At 34.9% G+C, this 24,651-nt stretch overlaps 2 protein-coding genes across 2 annotated transcripts; one reads left to right on the top strand and one right to left on the bottom strand.

Moving 5' to 3' along the window:
- The first annotated feature begins 2,577 nt into the window (after nucleotides 1-2,577).
- On the top strand, nucleotides 2,578-7,292 carry LOC136209078 (eukaryotic translation initiation factor 6-2). Its single transcript, XM_066000449.1, has 8 exons — nucleotides 2,578-2,706; nucleotides 2,780-2,848; nucleotides 2,960-3,056; nucleotides 3,143-3,228; nucleotides 3,334-3,378; nucleotides 4,751-4,881; nucleotides 6,733-6,843; nucleotides 6,931-7,292. Exons 2-8 carry the CDS (start codon nucleotides 2,839-2,841, stop codon nucleotides 7,186-7,188), a joined length of 738 nt encoding a protein of 245 aa, XP_065856521.1. The 5' UTR covers nucleotides 2,578-2,706; nucleotides 2,780-2,838; the 3' UTR covers nucleotides 7,189-7,292.
- An 884-nt stretch (nucleotides 7,293-8,176) lies between these two features.
- Nucleotides 8,177-16,983, bottom strand: LOC136208315 (mitochondrial phosphate carrier protein 1, mitochondrial-like). Its single transcript, XM_065999141.1, has 6 exons — nucleotides 16,275-16,983; nucleotides 13,282-13,631; nucleotides 12,409-12,452; nucleotides 10,863-11,077; nucleotides 9,691-9,815; nucleotides 8,177-8,514 (listed from the first exon to the last, which is right to left on the bottom strand). The coding sequence occupies exons 1-6, from the start codon at nucleotides 16,449-16,451 to the stop codon at nucleotides 8,430-8,432; spliced, it is 996 nt and encodes a 331-aa protein (XP_065855213.1). The 5' UTR covers nucleotides 16,452-16,983; the 3' UTR covers nucleotides 8,177-8,429.
- Between the last annotated feature and the right edge of the window lie 7,668 nt (nucleotides 16,984-24,651).

Genomic DNA, 24,651 nt, shown 5'->3' with positions numbered 1-24,651 from the left:
TTTTTTAAAATCATAATTTTTGGAGTTTCTTCTCTTTAAGCGTTAAGTTTCGCTCTCATTATCTCATCAGTTTTTTGTATTTCATTAAAAAAAATGACATCAAAACTAAAAAGTTGAAGAATTGAAGTTGCTTAAAATATAATTGAATTCTTGAAATTTTTATTTTAAGGTCGTTATCGACCAAATTTGGCAAAGTAAAAAAAAATTAAAAATTTTACAAACTATAGAGTTGCGTTTGTAACAAAAAAATACCACAGATACTCATTTGCAAATTCATGAAACCACGGATCATCTATTTGTAATTAATCATTTTTTATTACTATTAACTTTTTTTTTTTTTTATTATGATTAAGGTTGTAAACGGGGCGATGAATATCCGTCCTTAACGGTGATTCACTTGAATGGAACAGGGAATTTTCCATTTATTTTGCCCACTTGAACAGAACTGTGGAAAAAAATTCCTAAGAAGTAGGGATGAGACATGGATGAGATCTCTATTCCATATATGAATTTCTAGATGTTTATTTTTATATTTAATATATTGATATATTACTTATGAATTATGATTTACGAACTTTTCTTCTAATAGATAATATGAATCTCAAAAACCAAACTTTAATTTGGAAGGGTGACGATACAAAAAATGTAGGATTTTCTATTTCTCTCTATATATATAAATCGAGGTTTATAATAATTTCTCCTTTCAAATTTAGTTTAATAGATGTTTTACCCGTAATTTTATCATATTAATTATTTGATAAATGGTTAAAAATTATTGATCAGGATTCCTTCCCTATGAGATGTCGTTGAGATCGGTGGGACACACTCTGATGCCAAAGACAGTATAGTATTTATGAATAATAAGAATAATCACAAGAGTCATGTTGTTAATGACTTTCTTGATAACCGTTGTGTAACAACTCTCATAATTGTGAATGTTAATGTCGTTTTGTCCTTTGGTATCTTTGTAACAGCCCTGGAGATTCGCCGGCGGGTCCTTATCCATAAGAGTATGGATGACGGATATTTGGATGTCTAATCCTTCTTTGACGCGTATCTTTGTTAACGGCATATCTCGTTACAATCCGCATGACGTGGTATAATGCTAGGGGCTCATTTTCTTCCTATGTTTTTACATATTTTTTTCAAAAATAAAGTTGGACGTTTATCAATCTTAATTATTATCAATCCTCCATTAATTCTGCATTCATCATACATTAATTATCATTAACTATACATTAAACATTAAAAAAAACTATACATTAATTACGCATTAATCGTTATTAAGCCTTTTCCTAAAAAGAATAATAGTTTACCATTATTTCTATTAATTTTTCCTTATTCTCCACTCTAAAAAGAATAATTTGGAATGTTATCATTATTATATTTATTTGTAGTAACTATTTTAATTAAAAATATAATTTAATATACCACCATAATTTATTATAATTCTAATTAATTACATAACTACAATTTTTAAGATGTTTACTTATTCCTAATTAATTAGGTACCATAATTTTTAGGATGTTACACAACTGATGCAGAATACGACAATAAAATATGTGTTTTTTTGGTAGTAAAACTTCAATTATTGTAGGGATAAAGTACAAAAATACCTATAACGTTTACATCCAGAAGCAATTTTACCTTTAACGTCTATATTTGTGCAATTTTACCCCTAATATTGCCAACTAAGAGCAATTTTACGCCTAACATTGATAAATTGGATCAATTTGAGAAATAATTCATCATATTATCTTTTCGGTCATGAATTTTTTTATATACATTTCACATGTGCATCATTTTATCACTAATTAGAAAGAGATCACAAACATATGATTAAACATAAAAAAGATAAAAAAAAACTGTATTTTGTACGAGTTGTTGAAACAATAATTTAAATATTTCACCGAATTTAAAAACATTAATCTCTAATTCTATTATTAAATCATAAAAAATATGATTTTTCCAGATAAACTAATATACAATTAATGGAAAATAAGGAACATAATATCAATTTTAAAATTGACTTAATTTACTAATATTAAAGATAAAATCGCACAATTTTAAACTTTGGAAGTAAAATCGTCCGGACGTTAGAATATTTTTTCGCACCTAAGAAATTTTAATTGCAAAATGGGAAAAACTTAGCATTTGTTTGGGAGTTTGGAGGTTAATGAAGGTGAGAGTTAAAGGAGTAATGGAAAGGAAAAGGAAGTGATGAAAATGAAGATTAAAAATTAACCTTGTTTGAGAGTTTATAGGATGTAAATGAGGTTAAATATTTAACTTCGTTTGAGAGTTTAAATTTGAAGGGGAACGAAGGTTAAATTTACTCTGCAGAGACAAGAAATTTTAAAAAAATTTACGTTACTTCCATTAACCCCCAATTTGGAGGTTAGAGTTTAGAGGTTAGAAAAAGTAAACATTTAACCCCATTAACCTCCATTTACTTTTAAAAAATAACTCGTTGGTTAAATTAATACTTAACCTTCCGTTACTCCCATTTACTCTCATTATCCTCCTCCCAAAACAAAACAAAATTGAGGGTATATTTGGTAAATCAAAGATTTATACTATATAAGGGGTTCCTTTGTCTCTCTTTTGACAAATCGTTGATTGTAAAACCCTAAACTTTTCTGAAATCGAAGAAAGAAATCCCAATTTTTCTCCAATCGTCTTCCTTCCCGCAGCGTTCCGAAACAGGTACGTTTAATTGCTTAGGGTTTCGAACATTAAACTTGAATTTTTCTTTGATTCTTCTATTGCTTTTATGCAGATTCGCCTTTTCGCCTTCTACCTATTAGTTTTTTGGTTTATCTCTGAATAATTTCAATAATGGCGACGAGTAAGTGCTTTTTTATGTTTATTTTTGGATTTGTTTTCTGTTCTATGTCGGTGCTCTTTGTATTTAGAGGCAGGTCCGTGAAATTGATTTTTGTGTGCTAATTATGGACAGGGCTTATGTTTGAGAACTCATGTGAGGTTGGAGTATTTTCTAAGCTTACAAATGCGTACTGCTTGGTTGCGATTGGAGGCTCTGAAAGCTTTTACAGGTTTATTCTTAATCGATTTTCAAGTCATTTTTGGTTTTATTTGTTTTTGTAAGTCTTTGAGAAGTTTATGCGTTGTTGATTTGCAGTGCATTTGAGTCTGAGTTAGCAGATGTTATCCCTGTGGTTAAAACTTCCATTGCTGGCACTAGGATTATTGGACGTCTTTGTGCTGGTACTGTTTTTGTTTTATTTTTTATTTCGTGTATAATGTGCAATCGCTTTGATTTTGTTATGTCAAGAAGCTGTAGCTTATTATATCTTTTTGGTTCCGTTGTAGGAAACAAAAATGGGCTTCTTTTGCCCCACACCACCACGGATCAAGGTGAGGTTTTCTAGTTTTATTTTTAATGTGATTATCTGAATTGGTTGTGGCCAAGATAATTATGAACTATGTTGCACGGAAACTTCTCTTCATTAGCGTTTCTATGTTTCATGTCCATTTTCGTTTCAGTTTACTTTCCCCCTTTACATTTATGTCTCCTGGCTATGTTTTGTAAACTATGTCTTAGAAATAAAGTTTTCCAGTCTGTTTCAGTTTTAGTTTTGGGTTCAGTTTAGGTTTCCATTTCCTTGCTAAGTTTTGAAGACTATGTTTTAGAAATAAAGTTTCCTCATGTCTGTTTACGTGCAACATAGTTTATCAAAACTTAGAAGGTCAATCTCCGATGGCTGATGATGGATTACAAATAATTGTTCCTCATATGGCCTAACAGATTGTTGTACATATATTATTTTTGGCTTAATATATCAAGAGCCTCTTGAACTTAGCCTAGAAAACTGATTGCCCCCTTTAATTTACAAAGTGTCTCGTTATCCCCCTAACTCAAAGTGGCATGATTAACTCCTAAGTCCATGTGTCAGAACAAGATAGGATTTAGAAAAACTGAAATGTATATCACTTTATGCAAGTTTAGGGAGTCAATAGATCACCCTAAGTAAGCTTAGGGGGCGAATAAGTCACTTTAAACAAATTTAGGTGGCTAATAGATCACTTAAGCAAGTTCAGGGGGACTTTGATGTATTATACCATTATTTTTCTATTCCACTTTTTAGGATAGTATTTTTATCCTATAGACATGTTTTAGACTGTGTTCTATATATAATGCATGTGATTATATTGATTGTACTTCTAATATATGTTATTCGGATGTAGAATATTAGATGGAATACGTGATATTATTATGTTTTATATTTTTTTTTTGATGTACTAGTTATTTGACTTGTAGGTAGTTAACTGGATACTGATTTTCTTATTTCACCAGAGATTTGAATTGCTTGCTTATTGATTGAACAGTATAATGATGCTATTATTGTTGTTAAGTGTTTTAACTGAAACAATAGGCAACTTTACTATGCATCATTAAAATGTGATGAAACATCCGTCACAATTTCCTGTTTCCTGTCTGATCTTAACTTGGAACATATAAATGTCATCCTATCACGTGCACTGGTTTTCCGTCTTATTTTGTGTTCTGAAGTTGATGAAGAATTTAACTTTTTCTGAATGTTGAGTGCATATATTACATCTAAAAACATAGTAGTGTATCTTAATCTTTATTCGAGGATCACGAGAACAAGCTAATACTCTTAAATTCAAAATCTGGATTCTGAACATTTATTTTCAGTAAATATACGTTTATAACTGACCATCTTGTGTTATTATCTTTACTGATTTGCTATTTTTGTTATTGAAGAACTTCAACACTTGAGAAACAGCCTGCCTGATGGCGTTGTTGTTCAGCGCGTTGAAGAGAGACTATCTGCATTGGGAAATTGTATAGCCTGCAATGACCATGTTGCTTTAACACACACAGATCTTGACAGAGTATGGTTTTCTTCCTCCTAATCCACACGTATCTGATGTTGTCATGAGTTTTCTTTCTTATTTGGTTGCATATCTGTTCTGAACGTAGCCTTTTTTTAGTTTTTCTCCTTTATTCATGAAAAATATTTTTGCACGATCCTTCATTTGAATTATCTTCCGCAAAGTTTTACTAAAAAGTTCTAGCTTTAATTTAAAAAGAAAGAGCCACTTACTTGTTGTAAGTTTATCGAGCTTCTTACCAGCTGAGCAATTAACTTTACTAATTGACAGCGACTTCATAATTCATGAAGCGTGAATGCAACATGTTGTTTAGTTTCCTGAATGTACCAAAACAGTAATTGCTACGTTAATTCATGTGCATAGCTATATTTGTTTTCTGTATCTTCTTCTCTTATAATTATTACCTATGTTGCACCGAAACAGAAACAGACACCAATATGGAAACTGACACCAGAAATGTTATTTCTAAGACATAATTTTTATATAATTTTTTTGGCATCATTGATTTTTCCAATTGAGTTGGTTACATGGTTTGTATCGGATGCCCAATGAATGTCCATTTGTGGCATACATTTTGTTTTGACTTGATTAAAAATATTTTTTCACCGGAACAGAAACGGACACCGATACTGAAACAGACACCAGAAACGTCATTTCTAAGACATAATAAAAGGCTGGGAAACATTCGGGTGTTATAAATACCATCCTAGTGAAGAGCTTTAGCCATAGGCAATCCTTACTAGTTGTGGAGCTTGAATTGCCAATCAATATGTTTAGATATTGTTAGTCCTTATATACAACATGCAATTTTATTCATATTGATTGGTAAATTCTAGCTCCATAAACAAGCAAAGGAAAGGAAAACGTTAATGTTCTTCATTTCTTGATCTGGGATCTCTCTCTTTCTTACTAGTTGCGGAGCTTGAATTGCCAATCAATTTGTTTAGATATTGTTACTCACAAGATGCAATCTTATTCATATTGATTGGTAAATTCTAGCTCCATAAACAAGCAAAGGAAAACGTTCATCTACTTCTCCATGAATCTCTCTCTTTCATATTATGCTAGTTATTTTGCATTGATATAATAGAAACTTTATGGGAAATTTCTTTATTCTTCTTTGTGTTCAAACTTTGTTACTGCTATAGATTTGGATTATACGTGTCGCCTGTCTTTTCTTTTTTAATGGGGACACTTCGGGGACACGGATTCTAAGTTAATTAAGTAGAATATAGGGGTATTTTTTGACAATTTTACAAAAAAGAGGGGTTGATGTATACAAAAATAAAGTAAAACCCTAATAAAAAAAGAGATCAAAATCTAATGAAAAAGAAACTTCATGGGAAATTTCTTTTTTCTTTTGTGTTCAAACTTTGTTACTGCTATAGGTTCGGATTATAAGTCTCCCCTTTTTCTTTACTTTTTTAATGTGGACGCTTCAGGGACACCTTTGGGGACATGGATTCTAAGTTAATTAAGTAGAATATAGGGGTATTTTTTCATTATTTTACAAAAAAGAGGGGTTGATATATACAAAAATAAAATTAAAACCCTAATAAAAAAAGAAATCAAAATCTAATGAAAAAAAATATAGCAATCATCCTTTTTTTGGTAGTTTAAATAGTTTGAAGTATTAAATGTTTCTTTTGATGAATTAGTGACTTATTATGTATGTTATTTATGGTTTATAATGACTAATGAATGTTATATATATATATACTTGGTGTGTCCCCATTGTACCCGTGTCTCATCTTTTTTAAAAATGCTGTTTGCTGCATTCATACAAGTACTCGTGTCTGTACTTCCTAGGTTCTATTTACATAAACTCTGATGCCACCATATTATTGACAGGAAACTGAGGAAATGATCGCAGATGTTCTCGGTGTTGAGGTTTTTAGGCAGACAATTGCTGGTAATATTCTCGTGGGAAGCTACTGTGCCTTCTCCAATAGAGGTGGCTTGGTAAGAATACATATCCATCTTTTCTTACCAGTTTTCAGATTATTTATATGCTTTGCGTCGCGGTGTTCTCATCCATTCTCTTTTCAGGTTCATCCTCATACATCTATAGAAGACTTGGACGAGCTATCGACACTACTTCAGGTGCCTTTAGTAGCCGGGACAATTAATCGTGGTAGTGAAGTGATAGCTGCTGGCATGACCGTGAATGACTGGACAGCTTTCTGCGGTTCAGATACGACAGCTACCGAACTTTCCGTGATCGAGAGTGTTTTCAAGTTGAGGGAAGCTCAGCCTAGTGCCATAGTTGATGAGATGAGGAAATCATTGATTGACAGTTATGTTTGATGTTGGTTTATTTAAAACTTGGTATTATGTTTTAGATACCATAAAGTTTTTGAGAATTATTGTTGAAATATCAGTTGAAGTTTTATGAAAGTCTGGTTTGAGTTTTGAGTTTTATAAAGTGATGAATATGAGAAGCTATAAGAGTCAATCGAATCATATATTACCCTGAGGATTACATAGGAAATTGTTTTAGCAGTTCTCTATATTTGGCTTAATACATCATTTTCCATAAATTTGTCTAAAAAAACTTGCTTTCTAAACCCTCAAATCAACTCGTTTAAAATATCTTGATAGTCTTTTAATAAAATCTTTGACTTGCTAACGGTGACAACTACAATCACTTTTTTGACAAAAAATAAAACAATCCTTACTGTAAAAAAGCGTAACTAGAAGGGTTTCTTTTGGAATTTATTTTATGTTAATATTAACAATCTTAGAGGGTGTTTGATAGCTGCTTTTCGGTCTTCTGTTTGCCTTTTCACTTTGAAAATGAGAGTTTAAGGTGTTTGGTTAGATACCTCCTGTTTGCCTTTTGTAGCCAAAAAGTAGTTTTTTATAAAAGCAGGGAATCTCTGCTTTTTGGAACAGCAGCCTTTTTAAACAGCAAACCGTAACAGGAAACAGCAACAGCAAACAACAGATAAAACAAACGGACCCTTAATATCATGTTGGGAGGTTATGTTATATGTTTATAACAGTATAAGAAGTTTGAGATGTTAACAGTAATTGTAATTTTATTAATAAAGATTAACAAATAATTTCAAACATTTGTGCTATTTCATATCATTTTCGGATTAGCATGTTAACCCTAACCCAACGTATAATGACACTTTACCTACTAAGTTTCGTCTAAACGCTAAAATTATGTATGGATTTCATACCGTTGTGTGCTTTTGTCACCTTTATCCATATTAGACATTTTATATACTAATAACAACAATTAATCACAATTTTATCAAATATTAATAATTAATCAATTAACTACGAACAACAATTATTAGCTAATAGTTGAATCAAACAGATTCTAAATTATTTTTATCAAAGAGACTTCAATCTACAAATATTTTAGCAGTAAAAAACTTGAGCAAAAACTGGTTCCTGCTGTCAAGGAGGGTTGTTCTTGTCAGGTTTGAAGTTCAATTCCTCACGTCGTTAAAACGTATCCTTTATTGATAAATAATTCGTAAATTCCATTTTAAATCTTCATCGAGGTCGAATAATTATTAAGCCTATAAATTAGCTTAGATCTGTATCTCATTTTTGATGAATCTACTCTTACTATGTTCATCTACTTCTACTTCACTTCTAACTTCTCCACTGGTAGGCCTGCAAAGTTCAAAACAACAAATACGTAACGAGTGGTAATTTCTGACACAAAAACACGATTTACAGAGACAACCCGACTGACACGATTGACAGAAAATCATTTTTCTAACATTTATAACATATAAAACCATATGGAACATATATATGAGATAACATATTAGGTGCACAACCTTCAAATCATCATAATGCCCGTTTCAATCCATGCTTGGATATATTTATAAAGGAGCCGATCTTGAGCACAATTATGAGACTCAATTCGTAAATGAGCCAAGTTTGAGCACGGCGAAACTCGGCTTGAAAGTTCGCGAGTGAATTGGTAAACAAAATTAATGAGCTGCTTGCAAGTAAAGCTCGTGAACAAATAAGCAAGTTATTCATGAGTTGCTCAAGATCCGATAATTTTCTTATGATTCGAGCTCGATCAAGCAGTTCACGATCAAATAATTTTCTTAATGAACCGAGCTCGAACTAGATGTTGAGCTCGAATCGAGCTTTGCTCGCAATGAACTCGATAATCATGTTCATGAACTTTACTCGTAAACAACTCATTAATTACTAGTTTTTGGCCCGTGCGATGCACGAACTCATCTTAACATATAAATATTAAAGAAAATATAATCTAATAATTACAATTAATGATATAAAGGTGCTATATAAATTAAATATTATTATTTTATTTTCACATTTACTTTAAATAATCTTTTTATAGATAAATATAATAATATAATTAAAATTAATATATTATATATTATATTATATTTTTTTATCAGTAAAAAAGGAGGAAGTGACACCTCAGATCCATCGTTACTGTTTTATATTATATATAGATGTCCATAACCAATGCCCAAGAATAACCCACTAGTTCTGTTTGAAATGAAGAATCGAAGGGTTTCAATCTCATTTGAAATTTCTTTAACACAAAACTAGTAGTTTTACATTTCCCCATTTGTAGAAATACTATTACTAAAAAAAATCGAACCGTGCTTGTTCACGAGCTCAGTTTCACTGTGCTCAAACTCAACTCGTTTACAAATCGAGTCTCAAAATCACACTCAAACTCTTATGATCTCTTATCATCAAGCTTTTATCGAATCGAATGCGAGCCGCTCATGAGCATAATACCAACATGGATAAGTTATAACTCAATAAAAGTAAGATGAGGATATATGTACTCACAATCCACTTAAAACTTTAATGCTGTCATACAAAAACCACTGTAAGGTCACAACAGGTCCAACAAGCATTATTCTCAATGGAAGGCTTCTTGTAAATAAGTTGAAAAACCCAATTCTTTTGATAGCCTGTTCATATAAAAAGATGAAATTTATTAAGCAAATTCACAAATATGTATAGACTGTTACCAAGATCGTGCAATTCGCGATTCGAATCATACTAATCGAGTCGAGTTGGATTTATAGGACGAATCGAAATTGTCACTAAATCGGGTGTGAATCGGTCGAGTCAGCCAATTCTAGAAATAAGTTAGAAGTCGGATTGCATATGGGAAGTCAACCGAAAGGCGAGTGGTCAAAATCTTTTCCGATTGAAAAAAAATAAGGGGCACGTTACGTAACTTTCAGAGAGTCGGAGTAGTTAATGGATTGTCTAAATTCAGGGAGCAAAATGACCAAAATGGGCAACTATAAGGCACTGCTTATGGTTTAGGTCCTTCTTTTTTTGACAAATCAAAATTGAATTTGTAGACTAATTTTTGGGATAAATTACACCCATGGCTCCTGACTTTGCTCTTACTCTCCTTATGGCCCTTGAATTTCAAAATCGAACATTTTGATATGTGAACTTTGCACTTTAATAACACAACGGGCCTTTTTTACCGTTGACCAAAGTCAAAATCACCAATGACGATCTCAAAATAGAAAAGTCGAAAAAGTAAAGTTGTTAACAACCACATTTCCAATAGAATCACTATTTTCGATTTTTCAATCACCATATTGGGAGCTTTCTATCTCTAAACAGCCACTTTTTCTCTCTTAACCAAACAACAATCAAATGACCTCAAAACCAAAAAGTTCAAGAGTTAAAAGTTGTTTAGAATATCCCATCAGCTTTACAATGGAGTTACCTGCTATTAGAGTAGTCACCTTGCTCAACGATAAAAGAGTCATCATGTTAGTAAAATGCAAAGTTCAGGGGCCATAATGTCCCGTTTTGAAGTTCAGGGGTCATAACGAAAGAAAGTAAGAGCAAAGTTCAGAGGCCATGAATGTTATGATTCAAGTCTATTTACAAGTCACAATTCACAAAATGAAGATTCCGATTTACGAGTCGAATCTCGATTTGACATCAATGATATATAGTAATTTATATATAGGAAAAAAAGATCATACCGATGAGAGGCTATCAGCTTTCCTGTTATAAAGACAAGCAACGATGTTATCGGCAGGGTTAGATATAAAGCTACCAACAGAACCAGCAGTATATCCAGCTAAACATGTCACTCCGAGCTGTTGAGCTTTTGAGCATTCTTCTTTTCTTCGTTGAACGACATTTCGATAAATAAAATCCACGGAATGCTCAAATGTTGAGAACATCACCATAGAGACTGCCAAGGAATATGTTATAGTGTCAATATAGTTGTAATCGAACGGAGCCGAGCAGAGTTTTATCCGCTCATGTTCTCGCTAGAATATTAACAAGCTAGGGTCGAGCTTCGAGCTCGGCTCATTAAGTAAAGTATATGTTTGTGAGTTGCTCACAAGTAGTTCGTTTATTTTGTTCACAAGTTTTGCTTACGAGCAACTAGTTAATTTTACTCTTGAACTTTATTCGCGAGCAGCTCATTAATTATGAGAATAAGTAAGTTCACAAGCAAAGATCGTGAACAAATAAACAAGTTGCTCGCGAACGGTTCATTTATTGCTCGTTTATTGTGTTCGTGAACGAACTCAGCTGATAGTAAATAAAAAAAATATAAAGTTTAGATGTTTAATACATAAAAAAATATAAATGTTTGAAGTCATCAATGATTTTAAAATCCTAAAGTTTGAGAAAATCCTAAGTTTGTTTGTCCCTCATCACTTAAGAAATATCACTATTAAAAATATAATTGAACCGAACTTGCTTACGATCCTGTTTCATGAACATTATAATCGAGTTTCTCCATGAGCTTATTCATGAACCTATAGCCGAATTTGTTCGCAAACTTAAGTTCTGATCATTTACGAATGGAGCCTCAAAAATAGTACTCAAGTTTGACTCATTTATAAATCGAATCAAACATAATTGAGCTTTTATTGAGATGAACGCAAACCGCTTATTAACTGCTCAGCTTTACAGCTCTATTAGTACTGAAAATTTGTATGTGCACTATAGAGGTTATGATTGACCCTACCCTAGATCAACCAGAGTAGTCAAATGAGAACCATATAATAGAACTGAAAATGCCCTCTCATCAACTCATCCTACAAGGCATCTCTTCTTAGGGCTGTAAACGAGTGGAACCGTTTGGCGGATAAAAGCTCGACCGTATTTGACTCGATTTATAAAGGAGCCAAGCTTGAACACTATTTTGAGGCTTGATTCGTAAACAAGGCAAGCTTGAGTATGGTGAAACTCGGCTCGACAGGTTCAGTTATAGGTCCGTGAGCAAGCTTAGTGCACGGGCCGCCCTTTAATACTATTTCTATAAAAGGGAAAATGTAAAGTTTGGGTGAAACTCTAGTTTTATAGGATTAAAAACAAAGCAGTTTGTGTTAAAAAAATTTCAAATCACTATAACTAATGAGTTGTTGACGAGCGAAGATGAACAAAATTAACAAACTACTCACAAACAGGATGTTGAGCTCAAGCTCGTCCGGAAGCCAAAACTCGGCTAACCACCACCAAAATATTAAAGAAAACTAGAAACTTGAAGTTGAAGGAGAGTGCAATTACATGGCAAATTTCGACCCAAAAGTGGAACAAGCCCCCTGTAAAAGCTGCAAACAACATTCAGTAATAAGTCTTTCAGAGGGAGAATATCAAGGAAGACCTAATACATTTTTAGTTTCTGATTTTATCCAAAAAAAAAACATCAATTCCCCTTATATTTTAAAAACGTTTCATTTATCTCTTAAACTTGCTGAAAATAACCTATTAACCCCTAAAATCCACATGGTAGAACAAAAGGAGATTTTGGACAAGTTGATGTGCGTACACTTTAAGTAAATTTAGGGACTAATAGATTACTTTAAGCAAGTTTAGCGGGGCAAATAGGTAGGGTTGTAAATGAGCTGAGCCCCTTATGAGCAGCTTGGCATTCGGCTTGATAAAAGCTCAATTTATAAACGAGCCAAGCTTGCGAGCACACTCGGTTATAGGTGCATGAACAAGCTCATGAACCAGCTTAATTATAACCTTCATAAATACCTTTGAAGCAAGCTTGGTTCAATTATTTTTTTAATAATAATATTTCTATAAAGGGGAATGTAAAACAACGTAAATTTGTGTAAACTTTAGTTTTGTAGGTTTTAAGACTATGTAAATTTGTGTTAAAGAAATTTCAAATGAACAGAATTAACGAGCACGAGCTGCTCGCGAGCAGCTCACAAATAGGATGTTGAGTTCGAGCTCATCAATATTCTGAGCAGAAACAAGACAAAAACTCGGCTCGGCTCGATTACAGTCCAGATGATAAATAAGACGTTTCAAAGTCTAGGGGGACAATTGACTTTTTTTAGACAACTACAAAAGCTAAAGATGTCTTAAGCAGCCTAACCAGAAACATAATTCAGATACACAAATATACAAAGATTGGACCTTATTTACCCAATGAAACCTTCGGATGCATGTAACTTTGGAACTCCATCAGTCAACCCCTTTGCAAAATGGGGCTGTGCCTGAACTCTGATTTTAATGGCTTCAAAAGGGCAGAGTGCTAAATTGGCATACATTTCAGCTGATGCACTGCTCATAAAGAAGATAAAACTCCTATTGCTGTTAGGGAAGACATTGGAGTAAAGGTTCTTAAAGTATTCATATAACCCAAATCTGCAACCACCTTGAATACCATAGCCAAACAACTTGCCTGACCATCCTCTCCAAAATGCAGAAGGGCCTTGCTCTCTTAATAGAGTAATAAAGCAAGAGTATATGCTGTGGTATTTGACAGGATTCACCTACAATCAACTATAAATTAATTCATTCCAAGGAGCTATAAATAAGCCGAGCGGCTCAATGTTCAGCTAAATAACAGCTCAACTGTGTTCGGCTCCATTTATAATCGAGCCGAGCTTGAGCTCGATTTGTAAACAAGCCGAGCTTGAGCACGGCGAAACTCAGCTCAAAATCTCGAGAGCAGGCTTGATATGTTTGTGAACAAGTTAATGAACAACAAACTCGATTATAGTGTTCATGAACAGGCTCATGAGCAAGCTCGATTTGATTGCAAACAGCTCGTTAGTTCTATTTATGTACTTTGCTTGCGAACAAGTCATGAATTATGTTCATAAGCTAGGCAATTTTGAAATTTAGAAAACTAAAGTGTCACATAAAACTACATAGTTTTACATTTCTCACTTCATAGAAATACGAATTAAGGATCAATTTAGCTTTTAAAGTTGGTTAGTATTATCAATTTAGTCCAAAATCAAGTTTGGGTATCAATTTGGCTTTTCAAATTGGCATCTAGGGTCAAATTAGCCCCAAATGACATGTGCCTATATAGGATTGGTAGTTATATGACACATGTTACTTCTTCACTATGGCGCATGTCAATTCAAACTTATTTGACGAATTAAGGGTCAATTTGGTCCCTGAAGTTGGCAATATTTGACAAATTACCCCAAATACAATCAATTTTAATACTTAAAAGTTTATCAAATTTGGACTAATTTGTCAAATATTGTAAATTTGATTTAATTGATACCTAAACTTCAATTTGGAATAAACTGAACATATCTATTAACTTTACCCTTAATTACTTATTTGACTCGTGATGTCAAGTTGAAGGGCCAAATTGATATTCGAACTTGATTTTGGACTAAATTAATCGTACTAGTCAACTTCATGGACTAAATTGATCCATTATTCATAGAAATACTATTATAAAAACAATCATCAAGCCGAATTTGCTGACGAGTCTGTTTATGAGCTTGTTCACGAAGCTATAACTGGACTTGCTCGTGAGTTTTCGAGTCGAATTTCGCTACACTCAAGCTCGGCTCATTTACGAATCGAGCCTCAAAATCGTGGTCAAACTCAAGTCGTTTATAAGTTGAACTAAACATGATCGAGTTTTTATTGGACCGAACTGCTACAGCACTACTTTGCAGGTCATTATTGAATGTAGTCAAAAAGAAAAAGAAAAAAAAGAAAAAAAAAAGGTGAACAAGGTGTTTGATAAAAGTCCTAGCTGAACAGAGAAAGAAATAACCCATGTGCAGAAGTCCAAAAGGGAAAGAAAGAAAGAAAAAAGAGATAAAAGGAAGAAAAGAAAAAAATATAATCAACAAAGCAAGGGACACGTTGTAGTTGACAGGGTTAACCTCCAATCAACTACAAATTAATTAATTCATTTGCAGTAGGGCAGTAATCGAGCCGAACCGAGCTGACTTTTGATCTATTTATGCTCAGTTTGGCAAAAAAAAAGGACGAGCTCAAGCACTGTTCAAGCTTAATATCCTATTTGAACTCGGTCCATTAAGAAGATTATCTGATCAAGAGTACTTCGTTAGTTCTGTTCATGCATTTTGCTCGCGAATAACTCATTCATTATGTTCATAAACTACGTAGTTTTGAAACCTAAAAAACTAAATTTGACACAAAACTACGCATTTTCTAAAGATCAATTTAGCCATTAAATTGATTAGTATGATCAATTTAGTCCAAAATCAAGTTCGGTATCAATTGGTCCTTCAACTTGGCATATTAGCTCAAAACAATACGTGCTTATATATGATAGGTAGTTATTTGACACGTGTCATTTCTTCATCACAACACATGTCAATTTGGACTTATTTGACTGTAGATGTCAAGTTGAAGGGCCAAATTGATACCGAACTTGATTTTGGACTAAATTGATCCTTATTCATAAAAATACTACAATTTAAAAAAAGATTGAACCATTGAACTGAGCTTTGTCACTAATCCGTTCACGAATGAACATTATAATCGAGCTTGTTCACGAAATTATAACCGAACATATTCACGAACTTTCAAGTCGAGTTTCACCGTACTCAAACTTGACTCGTTCATGAACGCCAAACCCCTACAGCCCTACTTTGCATGTCATTATTGAATATAGTCAACAACAAAAAAAAAAAAGAAGGTGGCTAAGGTGTTTGATAAAAGTCCTAGCTGAAGAAACAATCCAAAAGAGAAAAAGAGATAATGAAATAACCAATCATACGTGCACACCTATCATTTCGGACTTATTTGAATCTAGAGGGCCAAATTGATGTCAGAACTTAATTTTCAACTAAATTGATACTATCAGCCAACTTCATGAACTAAATTGATACTTTATTGGATCTTTTATTCGTAGAAATAATAAAAACAATTGAAACAAACTTGATCAGACTGTTCATGAACGTTATGATTGAATTTATTTACAAAACTATGACCGAACATGCTCGAGACTTGTCGTGCTCAAGTTAGATTTGTAAATGAGACTTCAAGCTAGACTCGTTTACAAATCCAGACAAATGACCGAATAGCTAAGGCCCTACTTTGCAGGTCATTATTGAATATAATCAACAACAGAAAAAGGTGCACAACGTGTTTGATAAAAGTCCACAGAGAAAGAGAGATAAGGAAAGAACCTGCATATTGACTTTCAAAACATCAAGAGGAGTTATGGCGAGATGAGTGGAGCCAGCGCTGAGCATTCCACTAGCAGCACAAAGAGCATAATAATCAGTTTTTGCTGCGTCTCTATAATCTTTCATTAATCCACAAGGTTTTTCAATCGAATCTACATCTACTGTTTTGTTCTTCATCTCAAATGCACTCAACAGCCATTTTCACCGATACTGGATCCGAATTTCGTCTTCATCTTCCCAATTTCGCGAACAGTTTTGGGGTTAATGGCATCAACTTTATCTGTACTTTTACCCTTTCAAAATTAGAATTGCAGTTTCGTTTTTAATTTTATTGAGAAGTCCACATCATATTATTCTATCTTTTATTGTTGAAACCAATGTAATAATAAAGGCCTAATACACAAATAACCTGAAACTTGTCCAAATATTACAACTGCCCCCTCCAACTTTCAATTGTAATAACTTACCCTTTAAACTTATCCAATTGTAAAATATAACTTCAAATTTGAAATTTTTTTACCCCGTACTTGAAGCAACCGTAAAAATGTTTCCTCGGATTCGTATCACGTCAAAGATATGATTATCACACTCCACGACCGTTGCAGCTTTTGTATTTCATGTGTTTCTTCAATTGCAGTCCATGTCAGCAATTTGGGGTTTTGTTTTACAATTGAACAAGTTTGAGAGGTTATGTTTTATAATTGGACAAGTTTGAGGGGTAAGTTGTTACAATCGAAAGTTCAGAGGGGCAGTTGTAACATTTGGACAATTTCAGGGGGTTATTTGTGTATTAGGCCATTAATAAACGGACCCGTTTTTTTTGTGTGAATTACTATATTCAGCCTCAATTTCCCACCTTCAGCTCCGAAAAAAGATCAAAATACCCTTTAGTCAAATTTCAAAATTCTCAAATCCTCTCAAACAACATAAATTCTCTTTAATCTAATCCGGAATAATTTATCAACGAAAACATGGATCGACAGAGGGGCGACAAAGGAAAGAGACATATGCTACGTATTTCCGTTTGATTTTGATGTTTTTTGGACGTTTTTTTTGCATCAGAGTTGGATGTTTTTAGAAATCTGAATCGGGACATGGGGCGTGTGGCGATCACGCCTCACCACAGACGACAACGTGATATTCATACGCCGTCACCTGTGGTGCGGCGTGATAGCCTCATGCCCTCACAATGGCGAGGGCGTGATGCCAATACGCCCGTGTGGCGTGTGGGCAATTTTTTTTAACTTAGTTTAATTTAATTAGATTTTTGTTATTTTTTACCTTCTCGACACGCGGACGTGTGGCTATCACGTCCCACCGTGTGGTCGGGCGTGTGGCTATCACGCCCCACCTTGCAGCCGGGCGTGATAGCCTCACGCCTCACCGTATGGTTGAGCGTGTGGCTATCATACCCGACCGCAAGGTGGGGCGTGATAGCCACACGCTCGTGTGTCGGAAATGAAAAAAAAAGCCTTCTCCCATCCAAAACCCTGAAAAGGTATTTTCGTCCTTTCACGGGGCTAGGGGTGGGAATTCAAGGTTTGGTATAACAACACCCATTTTTTTTTCAAAAACAAAAAATAAATAAACCGACCCATTTCATATAAAAAACCAACCCATCGGCCGGTTCGTTGTCTGGTTCGGCCATGGACCGGTCATATATTCGGACTGGTTATATATATTTGGGATAAATATTTAAGGGTTTTACTATTTACCGCCTCCAAATTACTTATCATCGCCTCCATTGGTCAATTTTGCCCTTGGCATAAATTTTTTTCCAAAATTGGAGAAATTTTTTTTGAGAGAAAATTCAAAATTTGGCCTAAACGGATGCGGCATACCGCCCGACCCATGGCGGGAACGGATGCCGCATCCGTTCCCACCAGGGTCGGGCGGTATGCCGCACCGCATCCGTTCCCGCCATGGATCGGGCAGTATGCCGCATCCGTTCCGGCCATGGGTCGGGCGGTATGCCGCATCCGTTTAGGCCAAATTTTGAAATATGCAAAATCGTAAACCTTTTAGTGACGAAAAATACTAAATTCATTCAGTTTTTTGTGACGAAAAATGCAAAATCGTCATGAAAAAGATGTATTATTTTCATGAGTTCTTTGGTAAAAAAGATGTAAATCTTAATATTTCGGACTCGTAATCATCCATTTTCGGGGTTCGGATTGTCACACATCAATTATTTTCATAATTTCAATTATTGTTGTTCATGTTTATGATTTTGGAGAGAGAATTTTTAGTTTTTGATCAGTTATGAGAGGGGCAAAAAAGTCCAAAAAGGACGGTGATAAGTAATTTGGGGGTGGTATTTAGCAGTTCATATATTTAATCATAACGTTTTAAGGGAAATGAATATTTACTCATAACATATGAAATTGTGTAAATTTAACTCTAATGTTTTCAAGAAAAATCAATTTTAGTCCTATGTTATTGAAAATTAGAAAAAGCTGGTTTGATTGACTGTCATTTCAGGCATTCCAATTATCAATTATGCCTAAGGTATTTAATATATTATTAACAAAATTACAAAAATTCTGCTAAAATACTAAAAACTAAATTTACTACATATAAGTTAATCACAATTTTTTTTGTCAAACTGTGTAAAATATTCACTATGTTATTAATATAGTTACAAAAAAATCAACAAAAATATATACAAAATTGTTTCAATTTATCGACAAACTTGTTTGCAAAGTCTGATGTGATAGTTACTAACAGTCAAACAAGTGTTTTCAAATTTTTGATAGCGTATAGCTAAAATTGATCTCACTTGGAAACGTTAGGGTTACATTTGCACAATTTCATACATTAGGGTTAAATCTGCACCATTTCACTATTTCACTATGATTGATCTGTTAATAACCAGTGTCAATCGATGAATCAGTATCAAACCGGTGAACCAGCATGGATGACCCAAATTATTTGAAAATTAAAAAGTAAAACTACGATCTCAGGAATTAAAAATGTTGATGATAAAATCGGACAAAGTGTAAATGAGAAGACTGATCTAAGCTCTGGGCCATCTCATTAGCTTGTCACCTTGTAAACCGAACAGAGTAATTGTTGTTACAGAGAAGGAGATATTGGCATCATTGAATGATACCGCCAAACTTAGAAACATATGTATATATTATTGGGTTAATGTGTAAAACTACCTCTAATATTTTGGGTTAGGAGCAATTTTACCCCTAACGTTGATAAATTGGATCAATTTGAGAAATAATTCATCGAACTGTCTTCTCGTTCATGAATCTTGTCATCTACACTTCACACATGCGTTATTTTATCAGTAACAAATCACAAACATATGATGAGATGTGAAAAAAAAGTAAACCGCTATTTACTGCCCCTAACTACTAATCACCGCATCCTTCGGACATTTATGCTCTTCTCATAATTTCCATCCAAAATTCTTAAACCTCTCAAATCCTCTCAACTTTTTTTTGATTTTCAAAAACCTAACCTAAAACCTCATAGCACTAAAATACAGGATGGGAAAGGCTTCATGGGTATTCTGGTAAGTTTCTTTTTTTTAAAAATTTGTTCGAAAACACGAGTTCCGTCTTCGAAATCGGAGACGGAACTCGTTGAATTTTGCCTGAACGGGTGCGCCACCCATTCGACACCTAAGAAAAACGGATCAACTACTCGTTTTCCTTAAGGCAGAAACGGGATCGTCGCACCGTTCGGCCCTAAGTGGAACGGTGCGGCGCACCCGTTTCCGTCTTAAGGGAAACAGGATGGCGCACCCATTTTCACCTTAGGGAAAACGGTAACGGTGCCCGTTCTCCCTAGGTGGAGAAATGGTGCCGCACTCGTTCCACTCTAGGGCCAAACATTTGCGGCGCACCAGTTGGCCCTAGGACCGACTGGTGCGCCGCACCCGTTTGGACCTAGGACAGGTGGTGTGAGTCACCCGTCCATGCGAATTTCAGGTGCGAAGATATTATTAGCTCAAACACATTCTGAATAGCAACATTTTTGCCTATTCAACAACATCAGAACATGAAGGAAAAACGGTGTCCGTTATGAAACAGCGACTGTAATCAATCCCGTCCGCATTCCAATCTTCTAATGGTTCCTGAATATATAAAAAATGCATAACAATTGTTTAAAAAGTCGTTAAAAACTACAAATTTAACGTTTCAGTGCGTTTCGACCCGTTTTTAAAGGGGGCGGGCAAGACACCCGTTTTACCCCAGGCAGGAACGGGTGACGCACGCTGTCCATCCCATGGACGGAACGGGTGGCTCACGCTGCCCGTTCCACAGGCCGAACGAAAAGTTCATCCATTCGGCCCATGGGACAGGCAGCGTGCGCCACCCGTTCAGGCAAAGCACATAAATTTTTTTAAATTTTTTAACAGATTTCAGAAATTTAGTTAGTTGTAGGATCGAAACATTATCTCGTGTTCGAATTCGTCCACTTCCGGAATGCTCGGATCCATTTTCGTAAAATTCCAATTTCTTGCTCGGGAGAGAGAGGATTTTGAGTTTTTGGATAGAAAAAATGAAAAGGGCAGAAATGTCCAAGAGGGGGTGGTAATAAGTAATTTAGGGGTGGTATTTAGCAAAACCCAAAAAATATACTGTCTTTTGTACAAATTGGATAAAAAAATTCAAAAAATTCACCGAATTTATAAATATTAATATCCAACTCTATTATTAAATTATAAAAAAACATGAAATCCATTTTCTAGAACGAATTGATATGGAATTGGTGCAGAATAAGAAACAAAAATATTTGTGTTTTATAATAGGGGTAAAATTGACCCAAATTATCAACATTAGGGGTAAAATTGCTCTTAGCTTATGTTAGGGGTAAAATTGTATCATTTTAGACATTAGAGGTAAAATTGCTGCTGACCCAAAATGTTAGGGGTATTTTTACACCTTAACCCTATATTATTTAGTTTGATTTTAAAATAGAATTTGTTATTATTTTCTCGAAAACTATTATTTTTTTTAAAATATTTGCGGCTGGAGGTGTGCTTAGAGATGTAGGGGGCGTCTGGCTTTCTGGGTTCTCCCAGAATTTAGGGTTGGGTTCTTCCTTTTCTGCGGAGCTCTGGGCTATTCTTACTGGAATCAATCTTGCTAAAAGGCTGGGTGTTAAGAGGCTCTCTGTGGAGTCTGATAATTTGGAAGCAATCAAAATGATTTCTGAGAATCATTCTATGGGTCTTAACAGTCGCAACCTCATCAAAGTTATTATAAGGCTTTGCTCCTCCTTTGAGTTCGTAGAGTTCAGACACATTTTTAGAGAGCAGAATCGTGTTGCTGATCGCTTGGCGGCGGCGGGCCATGAAGGGACGTTAGGCGTTACTACCCTTCCTGTTTCCCCTAGTTTCATCTCTCATCTTCTCTTAGAAGATAGGATTGGGGTTAGCTTCCCTAGGCTAATTCCTGGGTAGTTTGTTGTTATTCGTTTTTCTTTTCCTTTTCTACCAAAAAAAAAAAAAAGCACTTACATATTGCAATTATTATAAATATTAATGATTAGTTGATTAATAATAATTATTTATTATTGTGAATTCACAAAAATTGGAAATATAAAAAGAAAATAAAATAGAAATAAAAAATAAGGCAAAATGTTATTCTTAAATTTTGACCAAATTTGGTATAAATACATTGCTAATGGCTTAATACATTCAAAAACTTCCGTGTTTGTTGGCCAACTCAATTATCCCAGTCTTGATCACATGTAGCTTAATGAGTATGTAGAATTTGCTCATTCGCCGTTAGATCTAGACTTATTAGAATTCTAAGGTAGAGATTCAAAGCATCATGAGGCTTAGATTTAATAAGCCTATATCTAATGGTGAATGAGCAAATTCACTCGCTCATTAAGGTGCATGTGAAAATTCCTGTATCCACCTATACTTTGAAAGAATAGTTTAGTAATAATCGTGGTATCATTATTTTCCGACACGGGATGAAATGTATCATTTTGGAGAATCGGTCCACCACCACAAAGATAAATCCATGCCTCATTCTGTCATTAGTAGATCCATTGACAAATCCTCTCATACGGAATCTGGAATTGGTAGCGGCATGTGCAACCCCGAATTAGTAGAGTGCCCTTTGGAAGTTTGACACTTGTAACAACGCTCTACAAGGTAGGCCACATCCCTTATCATCCTTGGCCAAAAGTATCAGGAACTAACCGATTCGTCGGTCTTGTCTCGCCCAAAGTGCCCTCCTAGGCTTCCCCCATGAAGATCTCAGGTCACTTTCTCCCGGATGGAAATGCACGGTAAATATAGTTGGTTGCTCCGCATGAGGTACTCATCAAGTAGGTGATACTCTTCATCCCCGGGTTGACCCTTACAATTTTTCCAAATGGCCCCGAAGTCTGGATCCTCTTTGTAGTCCCCGTTCAAGTGTTCAAAATAGTCTAACTTAAAAGCCAACGTCTTTAGGAAAGTCACTCTTTGGATTAGGGCATCCTCTACTTTGTTTTGTTGTTAGGCCTTATTGAAGTTTGTAGGGGAACTTATCCATGAAGGCGGACCATCCCATGTGCATGGAGATCCTGAGTTGCTTTTGACTTCCAAAGTACTTAAGGGCTTGGTGATCAGTGTAGAGGATGAGCTCTTTTCCTACAAGGTAGTGCTCTCATGTCTTTGAAACCCGAACCACCACATAGAACTATTTGTCGTGGGGTAGTCCATTTCTGCCTCGAGTCGCACAATTTCTCACTAAAATATGTTATCAGCCTCATCTCTTGCATCAATACTCCGCCCACTCAAACTCCACTTGCATCACATTCAACTTCAAATAGTTTATCAAAATTTGGAAAATCTAACACCAGAACCGTCCTTACCTTCTCCTTAATCAAGGTGAAACTGTTTTCTTGTTCATCACCTCATTTGAACTTGCTCCCCTTCTTTAGGCATTCGGTCAAGGGTGCTATAATGGCGATAAAATTCCGGATGAATCGCCTATAGAATGTTGCAAGCCCATGGAAGCTACGAATATCCCCATATTCTTCGGTGTTGGCCATTCCTAGACATCCCTAACCTTCTTTTCATCTACTCGGATTCCGTCTCCACTCATAACGTACCCAAGAAAGATCAAACTTTCCATCACAAAGTCACATATCTTTGCATTGGTGTATAGTTGATGCTTCCTCAACAAATCTAATACCACTCTTAAGTGCTCCACATGATCCTCCAATGTTTGGCTATGGATAAAAATGTCATCAAAATAGAATACTACAAATTTCCCAATCACGGGAAGGAGCACTTCATTCATTAGCCTCATGAACGTACTTGGAGCATTGGTCATTCCAAACGGCATCACTAACCATTCATATAGCCCATCCCGGGTCTTAAAAGCGGTCTCCCACTCATCACCAGACCGAATACAGATTTGGTGGTAAAAATCTTAGTCGGACATTATGATATCTTGTAGAACAAGCTGTAGATACATGTCTATCCTTATACCTGCCTGCTTCTCTTGCCTCCTTAAGCTCAATTCTCATCACCTCCATCTGAGTTGTATGCTCCGCTCTGAGAATGTTTATGGACTCCTAGATGGAGCCAATATTATATATGAGTTGTTTTGTGAGACCATCCATGAACCAACATTGCTCGTGGTCTAATGATCCCAAACAAGCATCAATTCTCTGGTCTAGAGCTGGAGAGATTGTTGCTTGAGTCCACTAGGCAATGATTAGGTGCAGCCAAAGTGCTTGGGGATGTCTATAGTTTGTTGGAGAACTGGATGAACCACAAAGCTGTGTAAATGAGCCATTTGTATGAAAATTGTTCCATGCTCATCGCACCAATTAATATCTTCAATTATGAATAACATTTTTCAATCTGTCATCCGGTGACCTAAATCAATAGTAAACAGTCAGGGAGGACTTGGAATCCGTCATCTACTCTCCGATGCTTAAGTTAGTAACATACTTGAGAGAAAGTATAAACTTGATAGAAGTTAATGGGAGAATGTGAATACTAAAAGTACATTGAGCTCTATTTCCAAAGCTATTTATAGATGATTACTTAATATGTCTTGCACTTTACACGTGCCAACTCTTGATTGGGTTCGGTAATGTCCCTTTCCACGTGTAGATTTCTGGTTGGCTTTAGACTCTTTTTCCTTTATGTCATTCTATAATGTATGGCGTGATCTAGGGAACATAAGCGTACCTTTGAGGGTCGAAGCACTCATTGATCCACGTGTTAAGCTAGATAACTTCCTGTTGAAGCTTCTAAATTACCGCACAACCCAGATCTTTTTAGCTTACTTTAATATGGCCCATTGGTATAAGCCCATATTGTTGTTTCGGCCGGACCCTTGTCGGCCTAGTTGTTTTATCTAGTATCACTTGTCTTCTCTAATATTAAAACCCTGTACTC

This window comes from Euphorbia lathyris, chromosome 10, assembly GCF_963576675.1.
Source record: "Euphorbia lathyris chromosome 10, ddEupLath1.1, whole genome shotgun sequence".
Lineage (NCBI taxonomy): Eukaryota > Viridiplantae > Streptophyta > Magnoliopsida > Malpighiales > Euphorbiaceae > Euphorbia > Euphorbia lathyris.
Note: the sequence above shows the minus strand (reverse complement) of the source record. Positions and strands in the feature narration are given on the sequence as shown.

What these genes read in the sequence shown, in the direction of transcription:
- LOC136208315 (XM_065999141.1), bottom strand. Translation starts at nt 16,451, where the DNA reads ATGAAGAACAAAACAGTAGATGTAGATTCGATTGAAAAACCTTGTGGA. An exon ending in TTTGGGTCGAAATTTGCCAT is followed by an intron (nt 11,078 to 12,408) that starts GTAATTGCACTC and finishes ATTCCTTGGCAG; the next exon opens with TCTCTATGGTGATGTTCTCA. An exon ending in AAGCTGATAGCCTCTCATCG is followed by an intron (nt 9,816 to 10,862) that starts GTATGATCTTTT and finishes TTATATGAACAG; the next exon opens with GCTATCAAAAGAATTGGGTT.
- LOC136209078 (XM_066000449.1), top strand. An exon ending in CCACACCACCACGGATCAAG is followed by an intron (nt 3,379 to 4,750) that starts GTGAGGTTTTCT and finishes TTGTTATTGAAG; the next exon opens with AACTTCAACACTTGAGAAAC. An exon ending in TCTCCAATAGAGGTGGCTTG is followed by an intron (nt 6,844 to 6,930) that starts GTAAGAATACAT and finishes TTCTCTTTTCAG; the next exon opens with GTTCATCCTCATACATCTAT.